Source organism: Pelodiscus sinensis, chromosome 15 (assembly GCF_049634645.1).
Source record: "Pelodiscus sinensis isolate JC-2024 chromosome 15, ASM4963464v1, whole genome shotgun sequence".
NCBI lineage: Eukaryota > Metazoa > Chordata > Testudines > Trionychidae > Pelodiscus > Pelodiscus sinensis.
The window spans coordinates 7,097,397-7,116,502 of NC_134725.1; the positions used below are offsets into that span (position 1 = coordinate 7,097,397).

General features: G+C 46.4%; 1 protein-coding gene and 1 long non-coding RNA gene across 6 annotated transcripts in view; one reads left to right on the plus strand and one right to left on the minus strand.

Moving 5' to 3' along the window:
• LOC142818458 (uncharacterized) overlaps positions 1 to 19,106 on the plus strand; it is a 60,650-nt gene that overhangs the window by 22,359 nt on the left and 19,185 nt on the right. Inside the window, exon 3 of one of the 2 annotated variants that reach the window (XR_012895934.1) lies at positions 16,651 to 16,784. The exons of the other annotated variant lie outside the window; for it this stretch is intronic. This is a non-coding gene — a long non-coding RNA (uncharacterized LOC142818458). Of the gene's footprint in view, positions 1 to 16,650; positions 16,785 to 19,106 lie in introns of those variants that run through there. 2 annotated transcript variants of the gene reach the window in all.
• The window catches only part of ADORA2A (adenosine A2a receptor), a 37,650-nt gene continuing 30,991 nt past the window's right edge, over positions 12,448 to 19,106 (minus strand). For all 4 annotated transcript variants that reach the window (XM_075897993.1, XM_075897992.1, XM_075897994.1 and 1 more), the window contains one exon: positions 12,448 to 18,744. In XM_075897993.1, coding sequence (XP_075754108.1) covers positions 17,778 to 18,744 — 967 coding nt within the window. In that variant the 3' untranslated portion in view covers positions 12,448 to 17,777. The remainder of the gene's footprint in view (positions 18,745 to 19,106) is intronic.

Consider the following 19,106-nt stretch of genomic DNA (forward strand, 5'->3'; position numbering starts at 1 on the left):
GGCTATGGTGCCGCTCCAAACATTAACCATGAAGATGGTCTTCCTCCTTGCAATTACTTTGGCACGCAGAGTGAGTGAACTCTCGGCTCTCATGGCGACACCTCCTTATATGATATTTAGTAAGGACAGTGTAGTATTACGACTTCACTCAGTGTTCATCCCTAAAGTATCATTGAGCTTCCATGTGAACGAACCAATCGTCCTTCCTTCCTTTCATCCAAAACCACACACCTCCCCATGAGAGGTGGCCTTGCATACTCTCGATGTTAGGAAAGCCCTAGCATTCTACATAGATCGGACTAAACCTTTCAGGAAAACAGATAGGCTGATCATGTCCATGGCCGACAGATCTAAGGGGTTGCCGTTATTGTCTCAGTGAATTTCCAAAATCATCATCACCTGTATAACTGAGGCCTACACTTCGAGATGTATTCCACTCCCTATTCAGCCTCGAGCCCATTTTACAAGGGCGGTGGCAACCTCAATGGCCTTTCTTAAGGGTGTCCCCTTGAAGGACATATGCAGAGCCGCAACCTGGTTCTCCCATGATACTTTCATTAAACACTACGCTATACACCAGGCTAGGGTCTCAGATGCCACGGTGGCGTCAGCGGTGCTATCTTTAGCAGACAAATAGAGACTCCGTTAAATTTTTCCCTCCTTCCTGCTGATGAGTTACTACTACTCAGTCACCTTTGGTAGAGCACCCACAGAGACTTCTCAAAGAAGAAAGTGAAGTTACTCAACCTGTGCAGTAACTGTCGTTCTTTAAGATGGTCCCCGTGGGTGCTCCACTACCCGCCCTCCTCCCCACTTCAGAGTCCGTTTTGTCTCATTATATCTTCCAGAGTTCTAGGTGGCCTCAAAGAACTGGCAGGAGCCGAACCGCGCACGTTCTCAGAGTGGCACAAACACCGCAAGACACCACCGCACATGCGCGGTCCGGCCAGGTACTGCTACAGCAACAAAAGTCTCAATTTCTGTGGCGCCAGGGCAAGCCCAGCACCCATGAGGACCATCTTGAAGAACGACAGTTACTGCACAGGGTGAGTAACTTCACTATCAATTTCCAACAGCAAGCATTTCTGTCTAGGTTCATGTTCCCAGGGTCACCCGAGTGACCAAGAGCCTCATCCAAGTTTGCTTCTGATTCACAGTGCTGGTTCAAACTATTCAGTTCTGCCAGGATAATCTATGGACTTTACATATTATTTATTCTGTGCATAAAACCAGGAAGTATCTCACTAGGACAAGTGGTATGAAGATCTATGTCTTCATGAGCTAGCTGCAATCACCACGTAACTCTTCTTTTTTGGCTTTAGTTGTACTGCAAGTACACACAACAGTGTACAGGTTCCCTTATGGCTTAAAAGGGATAATACGCAATTGGCATCAAGAAATTGCTCTAGTATTTCATTTTATGATTTCTCCTTATAAAAAGATCCAGGTGCATCATCATAACCCTAGCCACCATGCCTAAGACCAGACAGATTAGGCACTCTTACTGATGCCAATATTTAACAGAAAGTGAAATGTGGCAGGAATTCAAAGGCTAGCAAGTCTCAAAGCTACAATTTATACTGCTTGCTGTAAGCCAAGTTTTCCAAATGACTGAGTGACTTAGTATTCACAGTGTTGATTGTGCAGTAACGGAATGGTTCTTTGGAAGGAATGAAGGCAGGCAATAATGGTGGACTTGGTTTAATCCTCAGAGCTGCTGAGCACCTGTGACTTTCAATAATTTTGAAGACTAGACTCAGCCCTGGGAGTTGGAGGGTTCTCCTCTTCTTTCCCCCACTTTCAGACCCCTGGAAAAACAATTGGTTTGTTCATTTGTTTTTGGCTCAATTTTAAAGGCAGAATCAGGAGAGACTAAGCAACCTTTGTCATTCAGGATCAGCTGCAGCAGACACATACACACAGCAGATGCAGTGCGTTTGTTCTACAGAAGGTGGCTTCAGCCCCTACCACAGTTCAGCCCTTTCACATGTTTCTGAAATAAGTATTTAAAACTAAACAGAATACATTGCTAAGCAGAACATTCTGCTGAATCCTGCCACCAGGACTGCATGTTATAGGGCACTTGCTAACTCCTCAGTCAATTTTATTTAATACACTCTAGGAAAGGTCACAATGAATCTCAAAAGATAATATCTGTGTCTGTTAGTCTGCCTTCTTTATTTTCATTGGCCCAGACTTCTGCGTTCCACACTAACAATAACAGGACACGGGTTCAAGAGGCACCATCAATGCAGCTCACACTTAAATGGTCTGGGTTTGTTTTTCATTCCTTGTATAACTGATCCTTACTGCTCAATTCTCTGTTCATTAGATTTTTCTTGGATACGATTACCACATATATGTAAGAGACTGACGCCACCCTAAAATCCAGATACAGACACATTAGACATTTGCAGGCCAGGCAGTTCCGGGTTTCTTCTAAGGGTATAGCTGCAAGTCCTTAACCCAGATTTAAACTCACCCTGAATTTTAGAGTACCTGTCTGAGGCAGTCTCAGCTTCCACAGGGGGCATTTTGCACTGCAGTTCCCATGTCCATACTTTTCTGAAGATGCTGGACAATTTTACTGTCTTTATCGCTTGCCCTCCTATCCCTCAGAACCACCCTTACCAGTACCAACCACTCCACTTGGCCAACAGTACCTTCTCTTACAAGCAAAATGCAGGACAACGTAGCACTTTAAAGACTAACAAGATGGTTTATTAGATGATGAGCTTTCGTGGGCCAGACCCACTTCCTCAGATCAAATAGTGGAAGAAAATAGTCACAACCATATATACCAAAGGATACAATTAAAAAAAAGTGAACACATATGAAAAGGACAAATCACATTTCAGAACAGGAGGGGGACGCGGGGGGGGGGGGGAAGGAAGGAAGGTAAGTGTCTGTGAATTGATGATATTAGAGGTGGGGAGAGTGGGATGTTTGTGAGCTAATGGTATTAGAGGTGATAATTGGGGAAGCTATCTTGGTAATGGGTAAGATAGTTTGAGTGTTTGTTCATTCCTTCTCGGAGAGTGTCGAATTTTAACATGAATGACAGTTCAGAGGATTCCCTTTCAAGTGCAGATGTAAAAGGTCTTTGTAGCAGAATGCAGGTGGTTAAGTCATTGAGAGCGTGTCCTTTCTGGTTAAAATGGCAAGAAACTGTTTTTTCTTTGTGATCTTGTCTGATATCTGTTTTGTGGGCATTAATCCTTTGGCGAAATGTCTGAGATGTTTGTCCAATGTACATAGCAGACAGACACTTTCGGCACATGATAGCATAAATTATATTTCTGGATGTGCAGGAATATGTGTTCTTGATCTTATAACTAACTTGGTTAGGTCCAATAATGGTATCAGCAGAATGAATATGTGGACAAAGCTGGCAACGGGGTTTGTTGCAAGGGAAGGTACCAGGGTTGGTATTAGTGTGGTATGTCCTGTGGTTGTTGATAAGAATCATCTTGAGGTTAGGTGGTTGTCTAGAGGAGACTATGGGTCTGTCTCCCAGAGCCTCTTGGAGTATGGTATCCTGTTCCAGTATAGGCTGTAGTTTATTGATAATGTGTTGGACAGGTTTAAGTTGGGGGTTGTAGGTGATGACAAGTGGTGTTCTATTGTTGGTTTTCTTGGGTCTGTCTTGAAGTAGATGGTTTCTAGGTATTCGTTTGGCTCTTTCAATTTGCTTTTTTATTTCTCCGGGTGGGTAGTTGAGGTTTATAAATGCTTGGTAGAGATCCTGAAGCTTCTGGTCTCTGTCAGTGGGATTAGAGCAGATGCGGTTGTATCGAAGGGCTTGGCTATAGACGATGGATCGTGTGGTGTATTCTGGATGGGAACTGGAAGCATGTAGGTAACTGTATGAGTCGGTGGGTTTTCTGTAGAGAGTGGTGTCTAATTTTCCATTGTTGATTTGCACTGTGGTGTCCAGGAAGTGGATCTCTCGTGTAGAATGGTCCAGGCTGAGGTTGATGGTGGGGTGCAGGTTGTTGAAATTTCTGTGGAATATCTCCAGTGTTTCTTGGCCATGCGTCCAGATCATAAAGATGTCATCGATGTACCGTAGGTAGAGAAGGGGTGAAAAGGGACGGGAGTTGAGGAAATTTTGTTCTAGGTTAGCCATAAAGATATTAGCATACTGTGGGGCCATGCGTGTACCCATGGCTGTGCCGCTGATCTGGAGGTATAAGTTGTTCTCAAACTGGAAATAATTGTGGGTGAGAACAAAGTTACATAGGTCTGCTATCAGGTTGGCAGTAGTGTTATTATTTTCTTCCACTATTTGATCTGAGGAAGTGGGTCTGGCCCACGAAAGCTCATCATCTAATAAACCATCTTGTTAGTCTTTAAAGTGCTACATTGTCCTGCATTTTGCTTCAGCTACCCCAGACTAACACGGCTACATTTCTATCACTTCTCTTGCAAGATGATAGGGTGATGTTGTATCTGAAATCATCTTTGGAATGCTCACCTGGACTCTGAACAGAAGCTTTCTGCATGATCTTACCAGTGACCATTCCTACTCTGTGGTACCAACTTGCAACCCCCTGATCCCACCCTGCTCAAGGCATGGATCTCAAACTCTGCCCATCTGTCATAGCTTTAAAAAGGGAGAGCTGCTTCCTTGTATCATCCAAGTGCTGAGCTTACTTCATTTACAGACTTTCTCATCCGCTACATATTTAAACTGGGATTTTCAAAGAAGCATAAAGGCATTAGGCATGAAGGTAAATAGGAGTAGTATGTGCCTAATACTCGTAGGTTCTCCTTTGAAAACCTTACCCACCATTTTATGAGGGGAGAACATTAAAAAACAGTTACTTATCTCTTGTAACTGTTGTTCTTCGTGATGTGTTGCTCATGTCCATTCCATGTAGGTGTGTAGGTATTGTTAGAAAATTTTCCCCTTAATGATACCCATTGGGCCAGCAAAGGAGCCCCACGGAGTGGCACCACTATATAGGCTCATATGTACCCCTGCTGGCCCTCCACTCCCTCAGTTCCTTCTCACTGGACTATTCCAACAAGAGGGAGGCAGGTGGGATTTGGAATGGAAATGAGCAACACAGCTCAAAGAACAACAATTACGAGAGATAAGTAACAATTTTTTCTTCTTCAAGTGATTGCTCATGTCCATTCCAGTCAGGTGACTCCAAAGCAGAAACCCCTGGAGGCAGGGCGGGATTCCTAACCTTCAACGGAACAGAGAACTGCCCTACCAAGAACTGTGTTCTCCCTACTCTGGTGAGCCAACGCATAATGGTTGGCAAAAGCGAGGTCCGAATACCAGGTGACTTTGCAGATGCCCAGGAAAGGCACCAGAGCCACAAAGACTGTGGAGGAGGCCTGGGCCATGGTGAATGGGCTGGCTTCCTGGCCAGGTCATAGCCCGCCCTGATACAGGAAATGATCCTCGAAGAGATCCTTTGGGACGAGGCTTGGTGACCTTTCACCCTCTCAGCAATTGCAGTGAACAGTTGCAGGGAATTACAGAAGGCTTTTGTCCTATCTAAAAAAAGGCTAAGGCCCTCCTAACATCCAACGTGTGTAAGGCCTGTTCTTTACCAGAGGCGTGAGGTTTGGGGTAAAACTCTGGGAGAAAAATGTTCTTGGAAATGTGAAATTGGGGCACTACCTCTGGCAGAAAGGCTGAGTGTGGGCAGAGCATGGCCTTATCTTTGAAAAAGACCATATACTGCGTGCTTAGAGGTAAGAGCCCTAAGCTTGACAGCCATCACGTCAGTTATGCGGGTATCAAAAAGGACACCTTCCAAGAAAGGTGAAGTAGCAAACACATTGCCAGGGGCTCAAAGGGGGGGACCAGTAAGCTTGGCCGTGGCCAAGTTGAGATTCCATGGAGGGACAGGTTGGTGGACATGTGGATAGAGCCTTTCCAGGCCTTTTAGAAACTGGTGAACCATGGGATTCGCAAAAAGCGTCTTACCCTCGGAACCCGAATGAAAAGTAGAGACAGCCACTAGGTGAACCCTGATGGAAGAGGAGGACAACCCCTGAATCCTGAGGTCAAGGAGATAGTCCAGGACCAAGGGGATTGGGGCATCCATAGGAAAAATGTCCCTCTGAGCACTTCCACTTGCCCAAATATATGGCTCTAGTGGAGGGCTTCCTACTCCTCTAAAGACTCCTTCCTGCTTAAAGCACTGCCCCAATGCTGTCAACCACAAAGCTTCCAGGCCTTGAGGGGTAGGGACTTCAGGTTCAGATGGAAAAGCCTGCTGAACTCCTGCATTATCAGTTCTGGGTACGAGAGACTCAGCAGCGATGTGAACCAATGCTGCCTTGCCCATGCCGGTGCTATGATCATGTGGGAAGACCTGAACTCCCTGGTTCTTAGGATCACCTTGTGCACAGAAAGAATGGGGGGAATGTATGCAGCTGATCCTCAGGCCAAGGAATGAGGAGGGCATCCCCCAGAGATCCCTGGCTATGGCCTATGAAGTGCAGAATCAGGGACACTTTCTGTTCTGGCGGGTCACAAACAGGCCCAGATGTGAGTCTCCCCACTTGTGGAAGATGTGAAGGACCACATCCACCCTGAGGGACCACTCATGACTCACCAAGGACCTGCTGAGCTGGCCTGCCTGGGTGTTCTGAGTACTCGAGAAGCCATCGGGTCAATAGCCTGCCAGATAGAGCTCCCAGAGCCGAAGGGCTTCGAAACACAGGAGAGGGGAATGAACACTATCTGCCTGTTTGTGTAAAAAACCATAGCCATGTTCTCAGACAGCATGAGAACCAGCCTGCCCCTTACTGGGAAGGAATGCCTGCCATGTGAGGCGGAATGCATGCAGCTCCTGGACATTTATGTGGACCGACAGTTCCTCCTGGGACCACATACCTTGTGTCCTCTGGTCTCCAATGTGGGCTCCCCATCCAGTGTTGGGCATGTTCGTCACAAGCCGGAGCAATGGCAGAGGCCAAGAAAATGCAACTTTTGCACAGACCTCTTCCTCCTGGAGCCACCAGTCCAGGGAGACCAGGATGTTTGGAGGAACTAGCACTACCATGTTGCATGGGGGGAAGGCTGGGTCGTGCATCCAAGCCAGCCATAGCTGTGGTGGGTGAAGGCAAAGCCTAGCATGCTGTGCCACGTACATACAGGTGGCCATGAGCCTGAGGAGTCTCGTGCAGTTTTTGGACGTGGTCATGGGGGAGGTCTGCAGGCTCAGGATAGTCCCCCTGATGACTAGGAATCTGGTCTGGGACAGAGAGGCTGTGGCTACTGCAGAGTCCAGGCAGGTACCCACAAACTCTGTCAGGTGGACATGGCCACATTCAGAAGGAGACCCAGGTCTCAAAATAGCTCCCAAACCAGGGAAATATGGGACAGCACCTGGGCCAGCAACAAGCCCTGAACCAGTCAGTTGCCCAGGTAGGGGTACACCTGGACAACCTGCTGCCACAGGAAGGTAGCCACTATGGCCATGCACTTTGTGAAGACCCATGGCACTATAGAAAGACCAAAAGGAAAGGCTGTAAACTGGTGCTGGTCCTGGCCCACAGTAAAGCACAGGAACCTCTGTGGCGTGGGGTAATGGAGATGTGGAATATGCGTTCATTAAGTTGAGGGCACCATACCAGTCTCCGAGATTGAGGGAGGGAACGATGGACACCAATGTCACCATTTTGAACCTGGCTTAGGTGATGAAGGTTTTGAGGTCCCTGAGTTCCAGGATGGAGTGGAAACCATACTTGGCCGTGGGAACCAGGAAATATCCCTTGCCCCTGAACTCTGAAGGAAACACTTCCACTGCTCCTAGAGCTGCTGCACCTCTTCATGCAAGAGATGCTTGTGAAGGGGTCCCTGAGGAAGGATGTGCAGGGGAATGGGAAGGGGAGGGGATGAGAATGGGATAGTATATCTGCTTTCCATCATGTCAAGAGCCCAGCAGTCTGAAATTATCGATGCCCAGGCACTGTGGAAAGCAGATGGGTGGTTCAGGAAGGGGCATGTCACAGCTGGTACACTGTCCTCGGGCACATCTTCAGAACCCCTGGCGAGAACCCTGAGGTTTGTTTGAGGGGCCTGCCCCCGATCTGACAAGGAGAGGGAATGGAACCTGTTGTTCCTGCCACCTGCGTTCCTGCCCAGACATCTAGAAAAGTCAGCCCGGGGATTTGGCTGGGAAATTGGCAGAGGGTTTCTGGCAGAGGAACCTCTTTGCGGAGCAAGGGTGTGAATCCTGAGGGACTTCAGGGTGGTCCTTGAGTCTTTAAGCCCATAGAGACACTGGTCAGTCTGCTCAAAGAACAGCCCAGGTCCTAGATCACTATCTGGAGCTTGGGAGGCACTTCAGAGACTTGCAGCCAGGAGCTGCAGTGGAGTACAAGGCCAATAGCCATGGTGCAGCAGCCTGCAGGACCGCCCTGGAAACAACCCTGCTTGCCTCCAGAAGGGCCTTAAATCCAGAGCGGGAGGCCTGGGATTTAGGGGACAGAATTTGTCCATAGCAGCCCAGGCGTTGTACACAGAGCGGCTGAGGATTGCCTGCTGATGACTATGTGGAACTGCAGAGCCCCGGAGGAATAGGCCTTCCTGCCCTGAAGGTCCATCTTTTTTGCCTCCCTATTTCTGAGGGTAGGACCCAGCTGACCCTGCCTCTCTCGATGGTTCGCCCACCTGCACTACTAGTGAGCCAGGCAGGGGTGGGAAAATAAATGCTTGTGTCCCTCCTGGGGCACAATCTACTGTCACTCAACCCTTTATCTGTAGGCAGGATGGAGGCCAGGGTCTGCCAGAGTGACTTGGTGATTTTAATCCCTGTCTTGTACAAAGGGAGGATCACTCTAGTAGGGGTGTCAGCATTCAAGATGTCCACAATGGGGTCTGAGTCCTCTGATACCCTCTTGACCTGAACACCCAGGCTCAGATATTTTAAGTGCCCATCATTGCATGCATACTGTCCTCGGGGGGGGGGGGGGGGGGGGAGTCACAGAAGGGAATGGGGGAAATACAGTCCTCTAACTACCCATTATAGATATGTCTAACAGTATTCCCTCTAATTTTTTCCGCCCTGAGCCGAATGAATTTTCTTACATGCACCAATACGGAGGTGACGTGCCACACAGAGTGACTGTGCGACATTTCACCTTCATATTAGTGCACATAACAAAACTATGAGGCAGAGGTGGGGCCCAGGGGTCTTTTGAGTGTGGGAGGAGGTTCAGACCTGGGGCAGAGGATTGCCATGTAGGAGTGTGAGGTCTCTGCATGGGGTGTGAACTCTAGGGAGGGGCTGGAGTTGAGGGATTTAAGACTGGGACAGAGGGGTGGGGTGCAAGTTCTATAGTGGAACTGGGCATGAGAGGTTTGGGGTGCAGGAGTAAGGGCTCCAGGTTTGGGGGAGGTTTGGGCTGAAAATTGGGGTGCAGGAGAGAGTACAGGCTTTGGGCTGGAAGTGTAGGCTTTGGGGAGAGATTGGGGTGCAGGATGGTGTTCAGGCTGGAGGGATCCAGGTAGGGTAAGGGGTTTGGGGCTCAGGCTTACCTGAGTGACGTGTGTCGGGGTCAGCAGTAAGGGGCTCCCCTCCACCAGCCCCAGCAACATCAGGGCTTGTGGAGAAATCGCTCCCTGCTGCAGTCTTAAGCTCTTCCATGGGGCTTAATGGGAATCTGCATGGCTGGGCAACTTAGGGGCAACTATTGTCTATACCACAGATTAAGTTGTAATTGAGGATGCTTTCATCTCACTAGCATAATAATAGCAGTGAAGAGACAGTGATATGGCTTGTGACACAGGTCAACCACTCACATACAGACCCAGGTTTACTCCTTACTTTAGAAAAGGGACTTGAACTCAAGAGCTTCCCCTGTTTGAGTGAGCAGGCTGCAGGGTATTAAAACCTTTACCTCCCACGTGGCTGGCAGGTGCCGTAACCCCAAGTTTCCAAAAGGAATACAGACACATGTGGTTTGATGGCCTGGAAAAAATTTGTCCCATCCAAAACTAAATTAGGTCAAACTCATGAATAGTTTCAGGTCAACTGAACCAGCATTTTTCAGCAATTAAGCTACATAACTGAAAACTTTCATCCACTTCTAGTGCTGAACCCCTGCACTGCCACATACTTCAGTCTGAAATCAATGGGAGCTGAGGGGCTCTCTACTTTATGGGGTAAGTCGCTAAGAGAACCACCAATGGGCTTCGATAGAAGGGGAGAGTCAAGCAGAGAAATTGCATTAGCAATAGCTTTAGGATGCTGATTGTTGGTGATTAACAGCACCCCTACTTTGGGCAGCTAGACGTTGGAGATGGAAAACATCTCAAGAGATCATCTTGTCTCCCCATTCAAAGGCTAGGTCATTCCCTCTCACAAAGCATGCAGCATATATCACTCTGTTACTAGGATAGATCTCAGACTGGGACTGCAGTGAAAGCACTGTGAAGTCCCTTTTGAATTCTGCCTTTGCGTGTGATGCTTTGGATGAATGAGCCAAGCTGTGGGTCTTGCAGTTTAGATTCTCTGAGCAGGCCAATTGCATTTTAAACTGGCTGCATTTTGTTTTCCCAAGGACTCAGCTTTCTTCCTGCAGGACCAATTCTGACATTGTTCCTCCAGGTACTCCCACTGTTCTTGGGCCAGCTCCCATTGTTCCTCCAGATACTCCCACTGTAGTTGGTCCTGCTCCCATTGTTCCTCCAGGTACTCCCACTGTACTTGGTCCTGCTCCCATTGTTCCTCCAGGTACTCCCACTGTACTTGGGCCAGCTCCCATTGTTCCTCCAAGCTCTTTCTCTTTGATGATTCAAAACAAAACAGTGTTTGTGAAAAATATTTTCAATGTCACCCTGCACTGTGCACTTCAGGCCTTGCTTACTCTGAGTCCATGGGGACAGGAGCTCACTTCTTCATCTCTTGCTCTCTGTTATGGATCGTATTCACTTTCACTAAGCCCTCCTCCCCCTTCCTGGCTGTCAGCATAGGGAAGGAAGATGCAGTTCTTTCTGCAGCCTGTCAACACTGTCATGCCAGCCTGAGAGGCAGAACAGTGGTCACTCTCTCCCTAGAATTCCTAGCATTAGCAAAGGGCCAGGACTGGAAGGGCAAGGATGGTGCAGATCAGGACTGAGGTGCATTGCCAAAGCCAAACAGTGATCCAGCAATGGAACAGCAATGTCCCTGCATGTAGGAGGTTTGAAGTGTACTGATAAAGCACTGAGGTGCACTGGGAAAGCGGGGCATCCAAGCAGATGAGAAGTGAGTGCTAAAGTCACAGCCATGGTGCAAGTGTATTCCCCGCTCAGGTGCCTGACTACCCAACAGCTTGCCACATGGACTTGTACATTGGCCAAATCATAGTACACTAGCAATCATCATGCAGAGCAATGTACAGCTGTATTCAGCACATCAGTGTTATTCCTCCCAGTGCCAGGATAATAGAACCCAGCAAACCAGGGATGCAAAGAGTTTCTGTCTGGGACTGTCATCTTGGGTCATGCTAATTCTTTCAGGCAAGGTATAATAGATAATAGGAGTGCTGACCAGCACCCTTAGTAAGGGATTAAACTCAGCTAGCAAGGGGGTTGGCAGGAGGAGCCAGGAGTACCAATTGAGATAAGGTGCTGGAATTTGAATTGGATATAGACACTTTGCCTGCTTTTTCTTTGTGAGGGAGAGTTAAACCAGGAGTTGAGACACAGAGAATAATTTAAACCCGTGCAGGACTACCATGCCTACAAGGAATTTTAGGCATGGAAGTGGACTGAACCAAGAGAAGACCAGGAATAGGTAAAGGAAAATAAAGGAAAATAGGGGAAATTAATCTAGTCAGGATCAAGGTATTTTTATTTTGTGGTTTGGTTTGAACTGCTCTGTGTGAATCTATGCCTTCCCTCCCCGCTTTACCATTTAAGAATTGTTCCCAGGGTTTTAATTTGTTTTCTTTAATTGCTCTGTAACATCTAGCAGACAAGTATGCTCTCTCAAGAATATCTTTTATTTTGTAATAAAAATCACGTTTTAAGGTGTTGATTTGATTCTTGTGTCCTGGAGAGTAACAGGGGTCTGTCTGTGTGCATCTGTTTGCCTCAGACTCGGAGGTCAGTTATCAGAGACTGCAGTTTGTTTTTCTCTTTTCTTTTTTCAAGTTATTTTGGGGCAAAAGAGCTTGGGGGTATACCTGGGGGAGAATAAGTGTTTGGCCCCAGTTTTAGGGATAAATATCATTTGATGTTAGCAGCCACCCCCCCCCCCCCCCAAGTCAGTGAATCTGTGATTCTGGGGGAGTTTTTGTAACCAGAGCCTGTAGTGGCAAGGTATATTTCATGTCTTTGCAGGCCCTCACCTTCTGCACCTGAACTGCCAGAGTAGGAAACAGCCCTGACACAAGGTCTAACAGAAGGAGCCAAAATGTGAAGAGGGTAAACAAACCCAGTGAACAGCCCAGCTTCTGCAGCCCCAGAATACAAAAGCACTCACACTCCTTTAGAAATATATTTTATTATTTTAATGCTCATTTAAAAAAACATAACCAAGACATTACACTCAGCAGCACCACCAGCAGTGGACCCCTTAGTGCCCAGCTGTCTGATGACTTATCACATTCTAAACCATTGGTCAATGCACTTAAAATATAATTGCATGCACAGAATCCACCCCCTCTTCTGCCACACCACTCCAACACCTAAGTGACAGATGATGACAGAGGGAAAGGTGAAGCAGCCAATGTATCATTTATAAAACATTTAAATTAAAAAGGTAAGAAATACCATGTAGGCAGGAGGGTATTTGGGTCCTTTTGCCCCACGGGACATCTTGTAATACAAGATGGGGATGATGGCTTTGAAGAACAGAGGAAAGGGAGGAAAATCTGTGAGTGGAAAGGAGGTTAATTATGGGTTGAACTAATCTACCTTCCAAAATAAGGCTGAGAGGTCCAAGGAACAGACTCTCACCTGATTCCCACATTCTAGATATTTGGGTCCAGATTGTCTTCTCACACTGATTTCCCACTGATGAAATTTCATTTGTTACTCCTGATTCATGCTGGCGTAAGGAAGATAAAAAAATCAGGCTTTTGACCTCTTCCGCTCAGCATTGGTGTGAGGTGTCAGGGCAGATTCCCGTGCCTATGGTAACTATGGAGAGGACTGATCTTTAGGCAGCATCCCTATCAACGAATACTGTAGTATTTTACAGCTCTGGCATGACACCCTGCTTAGAAGCATGGCTGCTGTGTGACTAGCCATCCTTGTAGATGGAGGACCCCCTCCAAAATCCATTTTTCCTCAGCCACATAACCACCAAATGGGAACCATCAGCTTGGGAAAAGTCAGCATAAATATGGGAAACATGGGTTATTCAGAATAGCCGTGCCACTTGTGTGCCTTCCTAAAGCCCCAAGCGCTCCCTTCCCAAATTTTCCAGCATATTTCTGCCCCTTGAATATCCCACAGTCCTCTTTCACACTTCTCCCCCCAACCCCAAAGCTATCCAAAATCCTCCCTATTTTTTCCAAACTCCCCAGCACAAGTGTTCTCTTACTGACCAGCACAAATTACATTCATTTGTAAAAACCTCATTGTCTGAAATAGCCTTTCCTATTTCTTTCCACCAATTTTCAAATGTCATCTACCATTCAGCCATCTTAGTCTTGTTGATACATAGCTTTCTGCTATTTAACTCTGAACCTGCACAGGATTTCGGAACCAGTCCGTCTGAACCATGCCATACAGAATAAAGTTGTGATGTGTTGCACAGACATAGTCAGATAGCATGCCATCAAACAAAAGGTCCTAAGAATGGCTCTTAATAAAGTGAATCCTGGCAACCAGCCAAAACCTCTTCTAAAACAGTGCAAGGCAAATAAACCCCGGAATTTACTAGTCTGCTGGGAATGCTGAAATTCATGGAATTTCCTCACACAGAGTCAGACAGTAGATAGCTTTCTCTGAAGCGATAGGGCCATTTTTAAAAGAATAGTTTCACTGAACTGGAACAGACTCCCTCTAACTACTACCTCCTGCCCATTGGACCAGTTCCCCGCAACTTGGCTTCCATAAGAGTTATTCTCCTCCTGCTCCTAATATCCACCGCCCTGCCAGCCCCCTTATGCAGGCTCCTTCTCTTCTTCAGAACAGCTGTATTTCATCAGCTAGCCATTCTCCACTGCAAAGGAAGGGAGGAGGACATGAGGCAGTAAGGGGGAAAACTACATCGCCTTTCACCTTTTCACGGACCACTGATCCTTGTAGTTGAGAGGAGAGTATAACAGTAGATAGCTGAAAAAGTCAGAGAGGATAGGCAGTAGGAAAACAAGTGCTTTGCACAGAGCTCCCTGTTTCTCTTCAGACCCTCTGCCAATCACAATCAGACAATGAGTCTCACACCATGCGACAAGGTTTGCTACAGCCCCAGCTCTGGGAGCCACGTTCTCACATTCAAATCCATACTCCTGGTTCACAAAGATGGAGTCAAACCTGAAAGCGGGAATCCTAAAAAAAGCTCAAAAAGAGGAAGGCGAATAAACAGAACCTGAATGCTCTGCTATTTAAAATCTCGTGGTGTTTGGGAGGTGGACTGATGGTTTTTCAATGCTGGGGGTTGGTAGTACCTTGACAGGGAGTTCAATACTGCATCTGTGTCATCTGCTGTCAGTGTCACTATGCAATAACAATGCTAGCTGCTAACGCTATAGATTCTTTGTAGACCATCTCTGTGCTGGTAGTAAGCAAGCTACATATCGGCTGTGAGGAAGCTTGGGGAGTAGTGGAAGGCATACAATCTAAGTTGGCTCTTGTAAAGTTTGATGTAATATAGCATCAGACAGATCCCATGTGTGACAGCCACCAGAACATGTCAGCACATACTTGCTGCACTTCTGTGTGTTCCAGCACATGAGCAATGCTGGTATTTTCCCATACTTCTTTCCCCACTCAGGTTCTGTGTGGACCTAATTGTTAAGACATGAAGGCAGGATGTCATCTTATGTTATTCTTAGCACTATTTCAATACCTAACCAAGTTCTGGAAAGATCAGAACCTCTTTTCCCTTTATGTATGTCTCTGCTTCTGGAAGGTTACAGAAGGCTGGAGATGCATAATCCCCCACGTTTCACCAGGAAAGATCAAGAGTAATAAAATACCCAAAGCAAACGACAGCAGGACTAACAATGATGTAAGGGAACAGGGAAATGACCTAATGCGTGTTGCTAGTGCCTGCCTGATAGTCTAATCTCAGAGGAATGAGCTATTTGGAAGACTCATGCCAAAAAGGAACTGATTCAACTGGACTGTGATGTGTCTATTGTTATAATATTTGCCTTGTCATTTCACTGAGATCTTTGCTGGCAAAAGAAACTTTCTGCTTGTCTGACAGATATACTTGCTAAAAGCCATGTAGTGGCCTGGGAGCGCCACTGCTAACCTCTCTCCTGAAGTTGAAGACCAGCCTCTGCACCCCTTTTCACTCAGAGAACACAACAGAAAGGAAATTCCCTTTATATAGCTTGTCAATAAGCCATGAATAAGAATAAGCACTGTGTTTCCTTTTCTAGATCACGAATTTCAGACTCCCTCCCCTCAAAAAAGAATCACTTGATCTGATGTCTATCCCTGTAGTTTCAGTGAGGTTTGAAGTGGTCCTAGTATGCAACATATTCAGAACTGTGATTCTGTAGGTAGCCATGGCTTTACTACAGTATTATTAATCCCATTGTGACTGAATTGAGAGGCAGTATCTAAATGCTTCAGGGTCAAAGAATGAATCACGAAAAGGAAGATTCCTAGTTTTCCTATGGGACAGAGGCACCTGCCTCTAGTCCCAGAAGACTCTGTGATATCAGATTTATTTCCAGATCAGTGTTTTAGCAATAGCCAGTCCTTCCTTTGCATTAAAAAAAAAAATGCTGGTACTAGGGTTGCCAGATGGTTTCAAAACAAAACAAAACCTGGAGATCTGGGAGGTCGGGGCCGAAATGCGGTCACAGTGGCCCCTTTAATTGCCACATGTCCCAGCAGCAGGTTTCCGTCATACTAGTGCATATCAGCACAGAAAAAGCACTGGAAATAGCTATTTTGGAGTAATTTGGAATAGGTGTGGGGGGAGGGGGGTTGGTAACATGCATGTTTCATGCAGAGTATAAGCTAGTGGGGCTGGGATAAAGATTTTATTGACCCACATGTAGGATGATTAGCTTCACCAGCCACAAGTAATGAGGCCCTCTCACCGAATGTAAAAACCCTTCATAATACACCACATTACTATGCACCCTGTGACTGATGAGATCATGGTCTATCAGACAAGCAGGCCAAGCTAATGCACTGTCTGCACAACTCAGGGAGGCTGCACTGGTGGTGGTTTTCTAGTTTTCTGAAACACAAATGTTCTTCTCAAACCACACTCCCATGCCCCACTTCTACTGGTGTACACATACACACAGTCACGCGTTCACAGTACATACCCACACACTACAGAAAAGCAAGGCTTCACAATTAACCTGATTCTAGAAGTGGTTTGAAACAAGACAGGAAAAAAATGAACTTGGGTTCATTTGAATTCCAGACCTTAAAACAAACTTCAGTGTTAAAAGTTAACAGATGAGAAATGAAAGTTCACCAAAATGAGAAAATGTAGATAAAACACAATTAAGGCTATGAAGTGAATGGGCATTCTTTGTACACAGGCAGAGAGATATGAAGACAGAGGAAAGAACCAGCTACAAAGACATTGCAAACATGGACCTAGAACCAGCCTAGGTTCTATCATTCCTCCCATCACATCAGCTAGCTGTTCACAAAACCTGCCATCACCACCCGATCAGCCCTCCCTACAGTAGACCTGCCGCTACCCTGTTTTTGCCCACTCATGCAGACACCTACTGGTATTCCTTTGGCTAATAAAACTATCAAATCATCATATATAGTCTTTGTTCTTTCAGTGAAGTGGAAGGGTCAGAAATTTGGTTTATTTCATTTATTTCAGCATGCCAGGACATAGCTGGGATGCCATAGGCTCAGGGGTTGGGTAGAGCCACCTTCTCTTGTACACATTCATAAATGACAATGAAATAGCGACTTATGTATAAGTAGCTTCTCAGCACACCCTCTCTATGGAACACAGGGGAGGTAAGACCTTCTGTGGATATTCCAGCTCATTATAATGTAGTGTACTGTAGTGATCTAACAGTGAGTGGGAAAATCATGAAATTGGTGGCTCTGCTAAGCTTTGAAAACTGATTTTAAAACAGAATCTCACAGTCGAAGGCACTGAAAGTTCCCACCAGGTGAATCCCTTCACTCTCTAGGTAGTATAAGCATCATTCCTAGCCAGTAGGCATTGCTATACCTTCTACTTTTGTTAGAAGCCAGTGTTAAAAGCCCCATCCCCTCTTCCTCATGAAGAAGTAAATATTTTAGCCACATCTTTATTACTGTTGGTAAAAACACTGTACTGATGAACAACCACGGACACAGGACAGCATAATGTCACAACACATCCTGCTTGACCAGAGAATCTCCCACTGCTAAAATTGTCAGATTTAGCCTTTGCTCGGTTTCTCTGAGTTGGACCTTTGACACCTCTAGTGACCCTCCGCTTCCTTTGTCCAAAATAGTGCCTCTCAGACTTTCTCCAGTCTAACTCTTAAGATCTTCCCACAAATCCAGAGCAGGACCTCCCTGCCCAGTAGTTACCCGGAGTCACTCCTCTCTTCCACTCACCCTCCCTTTCTGTTATAGCAGAAACAGCCAATAGAAAAAAGAAAAAACAAAGGAACAGATTTCATCCAGTGGGAAGACACTGCAAGAATTATCAGGAAATGTCAGCTGCTTCCAAGGTTGAATTCTCCAGTTCAGAGTAAGAGACATGCATGCCAATTAGCTCTTCACTAAGAAGCTCCATGTTCCTGCATCCACCTGACAGGTCCCCATTTTTGCAGGAGTGTGGGAGATGCCCATTTATCTCCATATCTAGTGAATTCCCATTGGGGTGCCATTCCAAACCTGCCTTGCATTTACTCAAGTCCTGCTTGTCAGTATCTTTGTGGATAGCACCCAACTCCCCATTGTTGTATATGTTCAGAGCATACTCACTGATCCTAATGCTGGTATTCTCTCCATCCCCACCATAAGTGGAAGTCCTAGTACTGGCAGTACCAGTCTTGAACTGCTTCCTGCCTATAATATGTTGCCTGAGAATTTTACGAAAGGTGAACCGGAATTCCCTGATCCGGTAGGCATAGATCAATGGGTTCACCACGGAGTTGGCATGAGACAGAATAATGGCCAGGTACATCAGCCAGAGAGGAGGACGCACACAACTTGGGCAAAAGAGGGTGAAACAATTTATAATGTGGAGTGGAAGCCAACAGACGGCAAACAACCCAACAATGATGGCCAAGGACTTGGCCGCATGGACTTCCTTCTGCAAAGTAGAGCGTGAGCGTTCCCCATGTACCATCTTGTTCTCCATTTGCTTGAGCTGCCGTCTGGCTGCCAGGAAGATTTTTAAGTAGATGCCAAACATAAGGAGGAGGGGCACCAGCACACAGGCAAAGAAATTGTAGTAGACCATATACTCCATGGTGACCACAGTTTCAAAGAGACAAGCAATCATGTTTTCACTGCAGTTGTTGGACAAGGAGTTATTGGTATACTGAGCTTCCCTTTGGGAACATTTGTTCCAGCCCAGCATGGGCGTCAGGCCGATTATGAAGGATAAGACCCAACAGATGGCAATTATACCTTTGGCTCGCGAGCTGGTCACCAAACCATTGTACCTGGAAGACAGAGGAGAGGAGAATTACAACAGTGTAACTGGTACAAGCACCTGATGCTAAGAGGCTTCCCAAGGGCTCATCTCCTTGGAACGACCGGGGGATGTAAAGCCTTTCGTGAAATACGCCAGCTCGTTGCAATGTGCTGATCAGAAGCATCACTGATGTTGAAACTGAACAAGGGGCTCTTCTAGCCTATTCCATCCATTTTTGGGTATTCAGCAGCCCAGGTCAGTTCTAAACAAATAAAGCCAATTGGCATTTACCTTCTCTGCCCTACAAACACTCACTAGTGGTTATGAGCCTGCATATCAAAGGATAGAGGAAACGGTAGTCCTGCTCTGCCCCTCAGGAACTGAAACACC